The 18,051-nt window shown below is 42.7% G+C and overlaps 1 protein-coding gene across 1 annotated transcript; it reads right to left on the bottom strand.

Annotated features, from left to right (window-relative positions):
- Positions 1 to 16: 16 nt before the first annotated feature.
- LOC111674064 lies at positions 17 to 16,546 on the bottom strand. The gene is made up of 3 exons (XM_023433012.1): positions 16,530 to 16,546; positions 10,121 to 10,308; positions 17 to 413 (listed from the first exon to the last, which is right to left on the bottom strand). Exons 1-3 carry the CDS (start codon positions 16,544 to 16,546, stop codon positions 154 to 156), a joined length of 465 nt encoding a protein of 154 aa, XP_023288780.1. The 3' UTR covers positions 17 to 153.
- Positions 16,547 to 18,051: the final 1,505 nt, after the last annotated feature.

Consider the following 18,051-nt stretch of genomic DNA (forward strand, 5'->3'; position numbering starts at 1 on the left):
TTTATTTGATGCACCCAGTTTGGAGAAAAGTATTATAAATATTTTCACCTTTTTGGTACGTATATATCAGACTTTCATATCACCTTAAGACTGCACGCAACATTACAGGAAATGGGTTATTATTTGAATTAATTTCATTGACGATTGATCGTTCTAATCGAGGAAATCGCTGGGTAAAGAGGCGGTTCGCATTGTTCTCATCTTCGTGTTTTCCTTCCAGAGCTTCATTTCTTTTTCGACAGAGTGCGCTGCTTCTCGCCGTGAGTGACCAGTTGGGAGTCCACCGGAAGTCCCTTGCGCCTCCGCACGGCGTCTATGTACTTCTTCGCGCGGTTTCCGGTGTCCGCTTTCTCCCCGAAATGTAAGTATTCCTCCTCCGTGGACGGCACCCAATATGGATCCTGCTCGATCACCTGCGAACAAGAACAACGACCAGGGTTGGGTAATTTCACGACTTTCGAGGTTCTTCACCTATATTACGTAAATCAAGTGGTTACCGTGGAAAACGTAGAAAACCAGGAGAAAACTTATCAAATATGGCGGACAAGACAGACGTAGGGCATGCGGTATCCGCTAGGTTATAAACATCCATCCTGTCCATTTCTTTCATCCTATAACTTACTTTTTGCTCTTCCTCCTTTATACATTTTTATACAAATATTGGTTATATTTGTTTCATCCCATAACTTACTTTTTGCTCTTCCACCTTTGTACATTTTTATACAAATATTGGTCACGAATCTTACGACTTCGAATAGCCGTTATCAGCTGTTATAAACAAACGTAAAATGCACGTATATGCAGACATTTGAAATTTCCAAGGGTGATTTCCAATGTGCGCGGATTTGTGGATGCGTAAAGCGCAATCCCCTTAATTGCCAGTGAGAATCTCTCTTAGTCTAACTTAGCCCAGACCAGAACCAAAATGGCGTCGAGCGCTCGTATTTCGAACAATATACAATTATCGAAGACTCCGATATGAGAAACGAAAGATTCAGGACAATTTTACGACAATTTAGAACACTCTGGTAATCGATAAACTCGCGTTTGAATGCCATTTTTTTTTTGGCAATACCAATTTAACCTATTCTCTTAAGCTAGGAGTTTGTTTAAATAATTATGATATAAAGAAAGAAAAAATCGTTGCTCGTATGTTCTCGAACTGAAGAAACAAATTGTGCCACTCTTTTGGCAATACCAATTTAACCTATTCTCTTAAGCTAGGAGTTTGTTTAAATAATTATGATATAAAGAAAAAAGAAATCGTGGCTCGTATGTTCTCGAATTGAAGAAACAAATTCTGCCATTCTTTTGAGTAACATCGATTTAACCTATTCTCTTAAGCTAGGAGTTTGTTTAAATAATTATGATATAAAGAAAGAAAAAATCGTGGCTCGTATGTTCTCGAATTGAAGAAACAAATTCTGCCATTCTTTTGAGTAACATCGATTTAACCTATTCTCTTAAGCTAGGAGTTTGTTTAAATAATTATGATATAAAGAAAAGAAAAAATAGTGACTTAGAAAGAGTAATGTTTAATGTTTTAGTATGGAAAATGAAATCAGGATTTTTATAAACTCTGCTCGGTGTTCTTGTTCGCGCTCGAGGGCGGTCGATTTCCGTCGGTCGCACGGCGCAGTCATCGCTAAGCTTAAGCCGCGTGCGCCCGGGCTTTGGCGGTGGATAAGTTTCCCGTGCTGCCGCCTTGCGTAAGCCGGTAGCACTCCGAATTAGCCCGTTCCACCGCTCCCCGACCCCCTGGGCCCCCCGAGCCCCCCAGGCCCCCCAGGCCCCGGGGCTCGCACCTGCGACCGGCCGGATGCCGGACCGGGCCCGCTCTTTTCGTCGCTCTTCCCAAACGACTAGCGAGCTCTTAATAATTCCTAACCTCTTTCTTAACGGAATTGCGGTAGAAATGATGGGGTAAACAAAATCTAAGTATATGACTAAAATGTGACATATTCATGATTCTAATGTTCTCTTCACTTATCAGGAAACTCGGTAGAGTTTCGCGGCAAATACATTTAAAAGCATGCGTGAACAGCACCGAATACTTTACGAATAAATTATACACCGATTTATGCTCTTCCCTGGATTCTTTATTTTACAAACGAAGATTGAGGAAAAAAACGCGAATTAGGCTTACCTCCTGCCCAAAGATACATTTTGTAATTACCCCACCGGTATTCTTCATCGTGACGGTTTTTCGTGTCGCGAATTAGACTTACCCCCTGCTAAAAGATATATTTTATAATTACTCCACTGGTATTCTTCATCGTGACGGTTTTTCGTGTCGCCAATTAGGCTTTAATTACCCCACCGGTATTCTTCATCGTGACGGTTTTTCGTGTCGCGAATTAGACTTACCCCCTGCTAAAAGATATATTTTGTAATTACTCCACTGGTATTCTTCATCGTGACGGTTTTTCGTGTCGCCAATTAGGCTTACCTCCCGCCCAAAGATATATTTTATAATTACCCCAGCGGTATTCTTCATCGTGACGGTTTTTCGTGTCGCGAATTAGGCTTATTTCCTGCCAAAAGATACATTTTGTAATTACCCCAGCCATATTCTTCACCATGACGCTATTTCGTGTCGCGAATTAGGCTAACCCCCGCCAAAAGATATATTTTGTAACTGCCTCACCGGTATTATTCATCGTGACGGCTTTTCGTGTCGCGAATTAGACTTACCCCCTGCTAAAAGATACATTTTGTAATTACCCCAGCCATATTCTTCATCGTGACGCTATTTCGTGTCGCGAATTAGGTTAACCCCCGCCAAAAGATATATTTTGTAACTACCCCACCGGTATTCTTCATCGTGACGCTATTTCGTGTCGCGAATTAGGCTAACCCCCGCCAAAAGATGCATTTTGTAACTACCTCACCCGTATTCTTCATCGTGACGCTTTTCCGTGTCGCGAATTAGGCTAACCCCCGCCAAAAGAAGTTTGACCTGAAAAAGTAGTAGGAAAAACGGTTCCATTACCGCGTTACGCTTTGAAGACGTCCTCCGGTGATTTATTTCCCCCTGGGGAAAAACCTGGAAGAGCCACGTCGCACGTCCACCTCCAAAGAAGAATTTCTCAGGCCCATTCTCGGGCGAATAATTCCGGGCGGCTAGACACCGATATTCCGGGGCCCGTTCTCGGGCCCCGGGCCCCTCGCCGGCCCTGTCCTTCCCTCAGCTTTTTTTTCACCTTTTCCCTGCTCCAGGCCGTATTGAAATTTATAAGATGTGGACACCTGGCTCGCGCGCGCGGCCGGGAAGAAATAGTCCCTAGCGGGGCCAGATCCAAGATGGCGGCCGGGGACTATACCTTTCCCGGGTCCCGGGCTCCCGGCGTACGCGTACCCCGCCGAGCAGATGGTAGCCAACAGTTTTTGTTTCAGGCAGATTTGTTTTCGTGGTGCCCCGGGGAGGGGAGTGTGGGCGCTGGGCCCGCGGCGGTCCCTGGAAGGGGGGAGGGGACGGGGCCCGAGAAGTGGGGCGACAACCTGTTGCGCGTCGCCTTCGCGTTCCCGACGGGCCCCTTCTTTATGCCCAGATTCGGCGCGCGCATGGGGGAATCGCGTAATTCGAGAGTACCCAGGGGAAGGGGAGGGATAATAAAAACAAGGGGGACGCATGGAGAGCTAAGCATCTTGAAATCAAGGGATTTGCATTTGTCTCTGGTTTTGGGCCTGACATGGTCGGGCCCAATTTCTTGAAATTATATTTCGAGGGGATTAAAATAGAAGGGGAGGGATGGTAAAGATATGGGGAACACAGAATAGCTAAGCATCTTCAAATCAAGGGGTTTCCATTTGTCTCTGGTTTTGGGCCTGATGTGGTCGGGCCCAATTTCTCGCAATTGATTTTCTACGTAGAGAATCAAGAAACAAGGAAAACGCATGGAGAGCTAGGCATCTTGAAATCAAAGGATTTGCATTTGTCTCTGGTTTTGGGCCTGACATGGTCGGGCCCAATTTCTTGAAATTATATTTCGAGGGGATTAAAATCGAAGGGGAGGGATAATAAAGATATGGGGAACGCAGAATAGCTAAACATTTTCAAATCAAGGGATTTGTATTTGTCTCTAGTTTTGGGCCTGATGTGGTCGGGCCCAATTTCTCGCAATTGATTTCAACATAGAGTATCAAGAAACAAGGAAAACGCGTGGAGAGCTAGGCATCTTAAAATCAAGGGATTTGCATTTGTCTCTAGTTTTGGGCCCAATAAGATATAGTCGGGCCCAATTTCTTGAAATTATATTTCGAGGGGATGAAAATGAAAGGAGAGGGACAATAAAGATATGGAGAACGCAGGATAGCTAAGCATCTTAAAATCAAGGGATTTGCATTTGTCATTGCTTTTGGGCCTGATAAGTTCGGGCCCAATTTCGCAATTATGATTTCGAGAGTACTAAAATGCAAGGAGAGAGATAATAAAAGCAACAACGTACGAATTAATATATCCGTATCATCTGAGTGGTTTACAACTGAAATTCATAAAGGGGGGGCAAAATTTCTCATAATTGTCCAAAGTGACTTAAAAAATGGGACTATAGGTAGCAATTTCGAGCATTCTTTGCAATTTTTCCTTCCCGACATCGTTAAAGCCAGTCTAATAAATATAAACCGATTAGCGTTGTCCATTAGTTAATTTATTCGGACATTGTTTTTGCCAAAATACTGATAAAACTGCCAGAACGTTTACTGCGCGATTAACAATGTTTCTCGTAATTATTGTAAATTTGTCCAATTTATTGCAGCCGTTTACAAAGAGTCGGGAAAATTGCGTGCTTTTATGACGACGAAGAACGCACTAACAAGTGGTAAGTGCGAGAGAGAGGGGAGGAAACGTAGTGGGCATAGTTCGGAGGCCGGCCGGAAGATGGCGCCGCGACTGGCAAATGCCCGGTACCGTTTCTCAACGGCCGGAGGAAAAAAGAGGTTTTTTTCTCCCAGCGCGGCCGAGATGATCTTCCGGTTGCGAGAGGGAGATGGAAAACGGGGAACAGAAGCGGAGGAAGAGAGAAGTTCGATTCCATGTAAGCCCTCGTCAAGGCGACCATTAGAAGCGAGCAAGAAGACTCCCCGTTAGGCTCAGCCAATGTTGTATAAAGGTACCTAGATACGCCGCGCCCTCTATGGTCGCGCATTTCCCTGGATAATCGAGCAGAGTCTAAGTTCCATTTCTTCCAGATTCTTAAGGTGAAGTGAAACCCCCCTGAGTTCAGTCAATTCGAATACGACACTTTTTTTTAAGGTTATTAGTTATAGGTTAAGGTTATTACTTATAGGTTAAGGTTATTAGTAATAGGTCATTAGGACCAAACAGTCCGAAACTTTGGCACACGACTCGTGATCATCTAAGAATTGTCCTGACACATTCAAAATTTGGATTTTTCGAAAATATATTTTAACTTAGCCCACAGAATACAAAATGGCGTCGAGCCCTCATATTTCGATCAATATACAATTATCGAAGGCTCTGATATGAGAAACCAAAGGGTCAGGACAATTTTACGATAATTTAGAACACTCTGGTAATCGATAAATTCGCGTTTGAACGGGATAAAGGCAAAAAAAGTGTTTTATGCGCTTCTATGCTAAAACGATGGGAATACGAGGTCTCGGAGGGAAAATTTAATTGGCCTGGAAATCACAGATGGCGCAGGGGGTCCCTCTGCAGTCAATTAGGGCTTCAAAAAACACGAATCCAGAGGATTTCTTGAATTTTACTTGGATTTCTTTATAATTATTGTACGAAAACGACAGGTAGAGTATGCCATTTAGTACAATACCCAATATAATTCGACCCAGCTGTCAATACAAAAACGAACGTCGGCAACGTATGTATTNTATATATATAATGACCTTTTCATATCACCTTAATGGGTTCGAAGCAAGCCTCCTTAACAACGTCGCGATTTCTCTTCGCTTTTCGAGGTTAGGTCGGCGTCGGTAAACTGCGCGTGGCAAAAACCACGAGAATCGGCGCGAGATAGCAAAACCTGGCCCGGACCTTTTTCATCGAACCTAACCTCGCCTCGCTCGGCTTCATTCATTAACTCATTCTTGTTTACAGGAAGTTCCTCTCTCGGCCGAGCCGGGACACCGAGACGTCCTTTTCTTCCGCCCCACTTCGGCCCCTCCACCTGCTCCTCAGGGATGCTGCGCTCGCCTCGCAGATGCATCTCGTTCTCACGGAGAGGGGACACCGATGCCTTGTACCAGGATTGGCGGAGAAGCATCTCGGATTAAGTAAAGTTCCCTTTAACCCCTTGAACACGGAGCCATTTTGACATACGGGCGAAATTCGTCTGACCGTGCAGGCAATATTGGACCAAACGTCGGACGCTTTTAGGCGCTCTTAGTAGCCAAAGGGTTAAAAAAAGTGTCTCATTCAAATCGACTGACTTGAGGGGGGTTTCACTTCACCTTAAGACTGCAGATTCGGGAGAATGTCTGTCAGGAATAGAGAGTAGATGTCAGTCGAAAGTGCAGGGGAAGTGATAGGCGAAAACTGCCGAGATCGTTTCCGCCGTTTCGGGACTTTTTCCTCGAGTTTAGCTTCGCTCGATTTCGTTGATTAACTCGCTCCCGTTGACAGGAAGTCTCGTAGACTCTCTCCGTGGCTCTTTTTCTTCTGCCCCACTTTCCATCTCTCCGTTTTGTCCCCCTCGGTGAGAGGACCCGTACGATACTTATTCACAATACTGATACGATTATTATTCATAATATTGCAATAATTCAATTCTCCGGCATTTATATCGAAAATACATAAAAAATGAGATACTTGGCATCGATATTCGATATCGATACCTTTTAGAATGATACATAACAATGCAGTATAACTGATATGGTGACAAAGTACCGATGTACCGATACTATCAACAATATAAACGAATATTTCAAGTACTTTATGATACAATACATGAACAAAGGTCTCACCTTTCGTTTCTTAACTTAACTCAGTTCTAATGAATAACATAGGTAATAATTACCGCAAATTTTTAATCAAAGAACATTTCTTTTTATGTATATTACCCTCAATAACTCCATTTTCATTCCTCCCGTAATATTGCCACCCCCACGATCTTTCGATATTTTTTAATGCTTTATTGCATTCTCTCACAGGACGGTATCATAAAGTACTTTAAATATTCGTTTATATTGTTGATAGTATAGATGCTTCGGTATTTTGTCACCGTATCAGTTATAACTGTATTGTTATGTATCACTCTAAAAGGTATCGATATCGAATATTGATGTCAAGTGTCTCATTTTTTATGTATTTTCGATACCTCGGATTATAATACCGGAGATTTGAATTATTGCAATATTATCATTAAGTAATAAGTCAGTCCCGTCACTAACCACGGTCAACAATTCGAGTATACCAACTTGAGCCGACAATTGCAAGCGTACTCGAATCGTCGGGAAACGGATGAAGCTCGACCCTTTGTTCGGCGATGGTGGAGTCAATTTTTCCCGGGAATAGGTTAAATGGAAAGTAATTTTCCTGGCACCATTCATCTTCCCTGGCGACCACTTTCCATTGAAAATCTCGATGAATGGAGACCTTCCGGGAATGGAATCTGCACTGGAGTGGAGACGCCAAGGTAAAAGACACCTTTTCAAAGCGGAAATCAGTCCTAACTATAGTTGAATAGTATCCATGTTTAATATTGTTTTTCAGGTAGATTTTGAAAGTGTGAATATTATCGTGATTTGTTGCAACATGGTGTAGGGTTGAGGTTAAAGATACATTTTCAAAGCGAAAATCAATATTAACCGTACTTTTTGCCTGAAATTTCAATTGAATTTGACGTGATGTATTATCTGAATATTTATTAATGGGCAGTTGAATAATTTCCACGTTGAATATTGTTTTTCAGGTGGATTTTGAAAGTGTGAATAATATCGTGATTTGTTGCAACATGGTGTAGGGTATAAGAGGTGGGGCACTAAAATCGAGGTTGTTGCAGTAAAATAGCACTAAAAAAGCACTAAATTCTCCAATAGGTTTCATTCCATATTTCCGATGTGGGGGTGCCTACTGTACACCGGGAGACATCAATGCCCTCCCATCCTGCACAGGCAATGTCGTACCTGCAGAGGTGGCATTCATGTCCGCCATTGTACATACATTGTTTTACGGGCCCCGGGACGTCCCTGACCAACGACCTCCGTTTCGGGACAAGAGGGCCCAGGGGCCCTAGGGCCCAAAACGAGAGAAATGAGAGAAAGGAGGGGGTTCCGTGGAAACGCCGCAGGGGTCCGTCTCGTGGTTCTCGAGTGGCGTGGGCGGCCGCGTGGGGCCTTTGCTAATTAAATAGAAAAAATTTGTTATAGTGCTTTTATAGTGCCATTTTAGTGCCACAATGAGGCAAATTTCAGTGCAACAAGTGAACATTCACTCAGCACCACCAACGATTTTCGGTATAAGGGGTGGGGCACTAAAATCGAGGTCGTTGCAGTAAAATAGCACTAAAAAAGCACTAAATTCTCCAATAGGTTTCATTCCATATTTCCGATGTAGGGGTGCCTACTGTACACCGGGAGACATCAATGCCCTCCCATCCTGCACAGGCAATGTCGTACCTGCAGAGGTGGCATTCATGTCCGCCATTGTACATACATTGTTTTACGGGCCCCGGGACGTCCCTGACCAACGACCTCCGTTTCGGGACAAGAGGGCCCAGGGGCCCTAGGGCCCAAAACGAGAGAAATGAGAGAAAGGAGGGGGTTCCGTGGAAACGCCGCAGGGGTCCGTCTCGTGGTTCTCGAGTGGCGTGGGCGGCCGCGTGGGGCCCTTGCTAACTAAGTAGAAAAATCAGGGACCGGGCCCAGGGCTGGAGGGGCCCCCGGGGGCACCCAGGCCCCGGACTGGGGTGTAAGTTTCAGGCCCCCGGCGCGCCATTGTCCCGCCTGACAATGGGGACAATCAACCGGTGACAGGCTAACAATGAGGAGGGCCCGTTGCAGCCTCTATACCCTCTCGATACCTTGGGCCCCGACCCGGGGCCCGAGAAACGGCTCGGAATCTCGGAATCTTAACGGCACTGTCTCTTCCTCTTGTACGCCTCGAGGAACCTGGGCCTGACCACCTTCCTTCACCTTTTGGGACCTTCTCGCGCCTCCTCCTCGCTCTGGGCCTTCTCCTGGGCCCGGACCTGATTAAGGGGATGTGAAAGTGCCATCTTAGGGGTCAATCGTTCATGAAACTTTTCTCCGAATTGGGTGCGCCAATTTCTTTCAAATTGTAACTCGTGAGTAAGGAGACTCTGAGGTAGGTCATGAAACTCCCGAAATTTGTTATTAACCATTTACCAGTACCGATGTGCCGAATATCAAGGGACATTTTCAGGGTACGTCGTTTGCGATTTGATAGATTAGCAAATAATGTTATTTGTATATGCGCCAATTTCTTTCAAATTGTACCACGTGAGTAAGGAGACCCTGAGGTAGGTCATGAAACTCCCGAAATTTGTTATTAACCATTTACCAGTACCGAGGTGCCGAATATCAAGAGACATTTTCAGGGTACGTTCTTTGCGATTTGATGGATAGCAAATAATGTTATTTGTACATGCGCCAATTTCTTTTAAGTTTTACCACGTGGATGAGGAGATCATGAGGTAGATCGGAAACTCGCGAAATTTCATTTGTTATTAATCATTTATCATTATCGATGTGGCGAATATCAAGGGACATTTTCATGGCACGTCCTTTGCAATTTGATGGATTACCAATTAATGTTATTTCTAGATAGAATGATAAAGGAAAAAGTATTTTCTGTCTAATCTGACGCGTCAGATCGCAAATAAAGAGCAGCTGAGTGTTTCACGGTTATATACATATTTGTCGCGAAACTCTGCCGATTTCCTTGACAACAGCTAAATTACGAGTATTGAAATGTGTCGAATGTCAAGGGACATTTCCATGGCACGTCTTTTGCGATCTGATAAATTACCAATTAATGTTATTCGTAGATAAAATGGTAAAGGAATAAGTATTTTGTCTAATCTGACGCGTCGGGATAAAAATCGCAGATACAGAGCACCTGAGCGTTTCGCAGTTATACATGTATTTGGCGCGAAACTCTGCCGGGGTTGTTGATACTCACCTCCCAGTGGCTGAAGACGAGCTGGGGACTGGCAAGGCCCGAAGTTTGCGTGCGCAATTCTCGGGCCAGCTGGAAACTCTCGGGGACCGGTAGAGTAGCCAACACGCGGAATTGTCCGCCAAAGCCCAGGGCACTTTCTGCTGTCACGACGCGACCCTGGCGCTTCCCAAACACTGCATACAGCTTCCCTGGAAGAATAAACGTAAATATTAAAAATTTCCAACGAAACGCTGACAATAGTATTGCATCTACAAACTTTTATAAGTATTGTGAATTTTAGGTTATGAGAGTTTTTTGGCGACGTTAGTTCGTCAAAATATAAACAGTCATGAATTCATGGGCTTTCGGTTGTTTTACGTCGATCTTTTTATAATTACTTTACCGCAACGACATATAGTACCCTTCGGTTCGTATAATTCGGAGCACCCAGTTTGGCGAAAATGTTCATAAATATTTCGACTTTTTATGTAGATATTACACTTTCATATCCTCTTCACCCTTTGGCTACGAAGAGCGCCTATAGGCGCCCGACGTTTGGTCCAATATTGCCTGCCCGGTCAGGCGAATTTCGCCCATATGTCGAAATGGCTCGGTGTTCAAGGGGTTAAGGGTATTGGATCGAACTACCGCAATTTGCCTGACCTATCCAACTGTATGAACTGTTAAGATGAAGTGAAACCCCCCTCAAGTCAGTCGATTTGAATAAGACACTTTTTTAACCCTTTGGCTGCTACGAGCGCCTAAAGGCGCCCGACATTTGGTCCAATATTGCCTGCCCGGTCAGACGAATTTCGCCCATATGTCGAAATGGCTCCGTGTTCAAAGGGATAAGGGTATTGGATTGAACTACCGCAATCTGCCTGACCTATCCAACTGTATGAACTGTTAAGATGAAGTGAAACCCCCCTCAAGTCAGTCGATTTGAATAAGACACTTTTTTTAACCCTTTGGCTACTACGAGCGCCTAAAAGCGCCCGACGTTTGGTCCAATATGGCCTTCACGGTCAGGCGAATTTCGCCCGTATGTCGAAATGGCTCTTTGTTCAAAGGGATAAGGGTATTGGATCGAACTATCACAATCTGCCTAACCTACCCAACTGTATGTTAAGGTGAAGTGAAACCCCCCTCAAAATCAGTCGATTTGCATAAGACACTTTTTTTAACCCCTTGGCCACTAAAAGCGCCTAAAAGCGCCCGACATTTGGTCCAATATGGCCTGCCCGGTCAGACGATTTTCGACCATATGTCGAAATAGCTCCGTGTTCAAGGAGTTAAGGGTCTCGCGTTCTTTTCGTCAAGTACACGGATTAGCGAGAACTATCGGAGCTTCCGACGTGTATAACGAATAAAGGGAGGTAAAAGGAGGGAAAAAGGAGGCAGAAGGAGAAAGAAGGAAGCAAAAAGGGGGCGGATAAAAAATACTCCCAAGAGCCCGGGGGAACGGGCGATGCACCTCCCGGCGGGGATCGTGTTTTTCTCCCTTGTTGATATTTACGAGGAGAGTCGGCCCGTTGTTCTTCTCTCGATTTTGAAAGGAAGACGCGGAGGGAGATGGGAAAGGGGGAGGCATTCGGGAGCAGCGGAAGCCATCCATATCGAGATCGGCAGAGCCCGAGGGACGGTCCTTCCGAAGGAACTAATCGCTCGGCCGAGGACGGGATATCTCGCCCCTGTAATGGGGCCCCTCGCTGTTGGGACTTCCTCCGGGATCTAATTTCGAGAGCACCCCTTTTTTCTCTCCTTCCTCCCGGACTCGACTTCTACTCTTGATACATGGGCGAAATTAATCACGAGTCTCGGTCTACGAGAGCAGCTCCAGTTAATTCGGACCCCTGCGGGACATCCTCCGGAGCTACTCGTTTCCATTTACAAGAGGAGGGACTATTCACTGCACTAGGAGGGAAATTATTGTCAATTTTGACGTGTCTTGTTAAACCTAATTTTGGCATGATTTTTAAGTAGACTATTCATTCTACTAGAAGGGAAATTATTGTCAATTTTGACATGTCTTGTTAAACCTGATTTTCATGTAGACTACTCATTTTACTAGGAAGGAAATTAATGTCAATTTTGACATGTCTTGTTAACCTGATTTTTTTTACATGATTTTCATGTAGACTACTCATTCTACTAGGAAGGAAATTATTGTCAATTTTGACACGTCTTGTTAAACCTGATTTTTTGACACGATTTTTAAGTAGACTACTCACTCTACTAGGAAGGAAATTATTGTCAATTTTAACATGTCTTGTTAAACCTGATTTTTTGGCATGATTTTTAAGTAGACTACTCACTNACACTTTTTTTGCCTTTATCCCATTTAAATGCGAGTTTATCGATTACCAGAGTGTATATATATCTTACGTACGTTCAATAAACATTTATATACGATTAATTTACGGATATTCCACGCTCCGCGGTGCCTGGGCAAGTTCTCCCGTTAGTGTCGTTGCGAAGTCCGAGATGGCGCAGCGAGGGGCCGGGAAGTTCGGCAAAAAGGCCGGTTCGGAAGCCCGTGAGAGGTTTCGGGGAGCGAGAGGCGATCTCGCCGGAGCGTAAGCCGAGTCGGCGGGTTTCCAGGAATCGAGGCTCGTGCACCGGAAGCAATCTCGCTCGCTCGGAACTAATCGCCCCAAGCAAATCTTCGCTCGGACTGGCGGAATGGCGCCGCTCATAGGCGACCGTAGAGTTTCTTCGCGAGGACCAAGTAGCGATGGCTTCGACCGACCGAGAATACCCTGAGAGAAGAATCAAGTTAAGGTGAAGTGAAAACCCCTTCAAATCAGTCGATTCGAATACAACACTTTTTATTATGGGTATTAGACCAAACTGTCCGAAACTTTGACACGTCACTCCTGATCACCTAAGAATTATCCTGACACATTCAAAATTTGGATTTTTGGAACAAATTTTTTAACAACCCAGACCAGAAACAAAATGGCAAGAGAGAAAGAGAGAGCTCTTCTTCTCGCGAAATATTTAGAAATTATTCTTTGCTACTAGGGTGGTTTCACCCCTTATAGTGTTTAATGGCAGATAAAACGAAAATACGCGTCGCTTAGTTTTTAGTCTACTATAACATATTATAAAAGAAATGAAATCGGAGAGGTCGATCTGGGACACCTTCCTTGTGAGAGAGAGCGAGAGAGAGAGCTCTTCTTCTCGCGAAATATTTAGAAATTATTCTATGCTACTAGGGTGGTTTCATCCCTTAAAGTGTTTAATAACAGATAAAAGAAAATACGTGTCGCTTAGTTTTTAGTCTACTGTAACATATTATAAAAGAAATGAAATCGGAGAGATCGACCTGGGATTCCTTCCACTTTCAGTGCAGGGTATAACCGCGCCATAAGTTTCACTTGAAAACAAGGAAAGTTCGAAGTCGGTTCCAACCCATCGCTACCTCGCTCGAGAGCAAGATCGACTCTCGGATCTCTGGAGATCCCGTCCCACTCGCTCGGCCGGCTCGTCGCAGCTTCGGGCTTCCGGTCGCGCCCTGAGGCACCTGCGCGCACCTGCCCCCACCTGCCCCCACCTGGGCCCTCCTGCCCCACCCGGGCCCTAAGGCCCTCCGGGGACCTTGCCACCCTCCACCCCGAGAGAGAACTCTAACGATCTTTCTCTCTTCTCCCTCAGCCACGAGAGCAGCGGCTCTCACTACACGTCTCTCTATGTGCTATTTACTTAGAAGTTAATGAAAATTATTTCCGTTTTTTTAAACTGATTGCATTTGATTTCATTTGGTAAAGAATAATTAGATTCGATAACTGGTGACGTCCTAGGCAACCCATGAAGTGGAATATACGTAAATTAATCGTCTATATTAGGTATATAGAGGTATAGCAAATGTATATCGTCTATCATCCACCTAAAAAAATATCTAAAGGATATGTATAAATATCTATGTCTATTGTAGATGCAAATTATATATCCAATATTGACGTCTCCCTTACTGCTATTTACTTAGAAATTAATGAAAATAATTTCCGTTTCTTTGAACCAATTGCATTTGATTTCATTTGGTAAAGAATAATTAGATTCGATGACTAGTGACGTCCCAGGCAACCCATGAAGTGGAATATATGTAAATTAATCGTCTATATTAGGTATATAGAGGTATAGCAAACGTATATCGTCTATCATCCACCTAAAATAATATCTAAAGGATATATATAAATATCTATGTATATTGTAGATGAAAATTATACATCCAGTATTGACGTTTCTTTTATTGCTATTTACTTAGGAATTAGTGAAAATGATTTAATTTGGTAAAGAATAATCAGATTCGATGACTAGTGACGTCCCAGGCAACCCATGAAGTGGAATATACGTAAATTAATCGTCTATATTAGGTCTATAGGTATAGCAAATGTATATCGTCTATCATCCACCTAAAATAATATGTAATAATATCATTTCGTTCGCTATATATATAGATATAGATATATCGTATATATCTATATATATCTTACATACGTTCAATAAACATTTATATACGATTAATTTACGGATATTCCACGTTCCACTGTGCCTGGGTACTTTTCAAAGAAATATTTCGTTGGTTCTTTGTATTGTTCTCATTCGAGTGCCGATCGATTGAATACCAGGTAAATTTATCCCGAAGTCCAAGCTGCATGCCAATAACAGGAAACGCATATCGAAATTACCCAATCAAGGCGTGGGCTTATCCTCGGAATAATTTATCCGGAGGTGTATTTATACCGGATTTCATTATGGCTGTTTTTAACCCTCTATGACCCGAATGCAAATTCCGCGGAAACGTAATTATTTCAAAGTCACTTCGACTTTCCACTTGCGTTGGTGTTCTCCTCGTATATCGAACTAGCAATCGTTTCCTTTTCATTTTTATATTGCTTAAACAAGTATAGCTGCAGAGGCATCCAGTAATTTCACTTCTTCCATCTTTAAGGCTAAGTGAAACGCGTCGAGGAACTTGATCGACGTCGATAAAGAAGATTTTTCTAGATACCTACGTTGGTGACGTTGGTTTTTATATCGACAGCTGTGTCGAATTATATTGGATATTGTACCAAATGGCGTACTCCACCTGTTGTTTTCGTACAATAATTATAAAGAAATCCAAGTTAAACTGAAGAAACCCCCTGGATTCATGGTTTTTGAGGCCCTAGTTGACTGCAGAGGGACCCCCTGCGCCATCTGTGATTTCCAGGTCAATTAAATTTTCACTCCGAGACCTCGTATTCCCATCGTTTTGGCATGAAAGCGCATAAGACACTTTTTTTGCCTTTATCCCATTTAAATGCGAGTTTATCGATTACCAGAGTGTTATAAATTGTTGTACAATTATCCTGACCCTTTCGTTTCTCATATTAGAGCCTCAATAATTGGATATCAATCGAAATATGAGACCTCGAGAGAGATAAAGATTTTCCTAAATACGTACGTTGCCACGTTCGTTTTTATATCGACAGCTGTGTCGAATAAAAATTGGGAATTGTACCAAATGGCATACGCCAACTTTTGTTTTTGTACAATAATTATAAAGAAATCAAAGTGAAACTCTAGAAATCCTCTGGATTGATGCTTTTGAAGGCCCTAATTGACTGCAGAGGGACCCCCTGCGCCATCTGTGATTTCCAGGTCAATTAAATCTTCACTCCGAGACCTCGTATTCCCATCGTTTTGGCATAGAAGCGCATAAGACACTTTTTTTACCTTTATCCCGCTCAAATGCTAGTTTATCGATTACCAGAGTGTTCTAAATTGTCGCACAATTATCCTGACCCTTTCGTTTCTCATATTAGAGCCTGAATAATTGTATATCGATCGAAATATGAGAGCTCGACGCCATGTTGGTTCCGGCTTTTGCTAAGTTAAAAAATTGTTTCCAAAATCCAAATTTTGAACGTGTCAGGACAATTCTTAAATGATCACGAGTCGTGTGTCAAAGTTTCGGACAGTTTGGTCCAATACCTTTAAAAGAAAAGTGTTGTGTTCGAATCGACTGAATTGAGGGGTGTTTCACTTCACCTTAAATATTAATACGAGAGAGATAATCTCGCCTGGAATTCCACTTGTCGAAAGTTAATTCAATCCCCCGAGGAATCAACTTTCCCCCGTGAGCGCAATCGATATAACGCCCATTATCGACGCAATCTCGCAGGTAACCGTCGGATTCAGCAACGCATCTCCCCGTGCATTAGCAGTGCCTCGTACGCAAGAGGCGAGCTCCGGCAATCTGCGAGGTGAAAAGCGGAGCGAGAGAGACGGACCGATGCGGGCCGGCGGAGGAGGGAGAGAGAGGCGACGACACCCGGCAGGGAAGGAAGGCGGCGCGGGAAGGGAAAGGAGAGAGGGAGTGAATGGACCGCAGCCTCCATCAATGAACCAGCGACTCTCAACTACCTTAGGTTGACCGTCTCACCTGCTAGGTGAGTCCATTGCGTCGGTCCACAGCGGATGCCAATTAGAATCAGAGAATTTGAGGATTTCCCGTATGCGCGCGCAGCTAGATCGCAGGGGGCAATTAAAATCCCGAAAAGTGCAATATTTGGTAGGTGCGCGCGCAGGTAGATCGCAGGGGATCGTTAAATCGTGAAAAATAGAAAATTTGGCGGCTGAGCGCAGGTAATTTTAAAGGTACATTTTATCGTAAGATATAATGTGTTATATCATATAAATATATTGCGATAACATGTATTTTATCGTAAAAGTATCTTACGATAAACTGTACTTTATCGTAAACATATCTTACGACAACATGTATTTTATTGTAAAAGTATCTTACGACAAACTGTGCTTTATCGTAAACATACCTTACGATAAAATGTATTGAAAAATATTTTTCGATAAAATGTATTGAAATATATCTTACGATAAAATGTACCTTATCGTAAAAATATCTTACGATAGCATGTATTTTATCATACAAATATTTTACGATAACATGTATTTCATCGTAAAAGTATCTTACGATAACATGTATTTTATCGTAAAAGTATCTTACGATAAAATGTACCTTATCGTGAAAGTATCTTACGACAAACAGTACTTTATCGTAAACATACCTTACGATAAAATGCATTGAATTATATCTTACGATAAAATGTATTGAAAAATATTTTTCGATAAAATGCATTGAATTATATCTTACGATAAAATGTGTTGAAAAATATTTTTCGATAAAATACATTGAAATATATCTTACGATAAAATGTATTGAAATATATTTTTCGATAAAATGCATTGAAATATATCTTACGATAAAATGTACCTTATCGTAAAAATATCTTACGATAGCATGTGTTTTATCATATAAATATCTTACGATGACATGTATTTTATCGTAAAAATAAATCTGGAGCCTAATGAACGAAAAGCGATGGATGCACGAAAATCGGTGTCAATTTTGAGTAATGGAAAAAAATCGTGAAGGCTCCGGTCATGTTAAGAAACCATCCAGAAATCATCCAGAAAAAATGGAGAACCCACCCACGCAATCCGAACAGGAAAAGTGTGATCTATGAGAGATTCAACCATGCGGCAGAGGTATATGTACAGGGTGATTCAGAATTCCGTAATATCAGGTATCTCCATGTTGAAGAATAAGACACTAGGGAATAAAAATAAATTAATCGATTAAAATAATTAACGTTTAGAAATTTTAAATACTAGGTGAAGACTAGCCTCACGGGGTTCAGTCATTTCCGTAAACATTTGCCGACATCACCAGTGTTTAATAACACTGTATAATTTTTCAATTTTTATTTTCCGTTTTAGTAAATCCAGCAGACATGGAGGTACCTTTAAATCTATTTTTTTGCATAATTTCCGATCTTACCAGTATTTAACAATTCCACTTAATTTTCCAACGTCTACTTTCTGTTTTAGTAAATCCGCCACATATGGAGGAACCTATACATCAATTTCTTTAAACAATTGCCGAC

The sequence above is a fragment of the Orussus abietinus genome, unplaced genomic scaffold, assembly GCF_000612105.2.
Source record: "Orussus abietinus isolate OABI.00-Male unplaced genomic scaffold, Oabi_2.0 scaffold524, whole genome shotgun sequence".
Taxonomy (NCBI): domain Eukaryota; kingdom Metazoa; phylum Arthropoda; class Insecta; order Hymenoptera; family Orussidae; genus Orussus; species Orussus abietinus.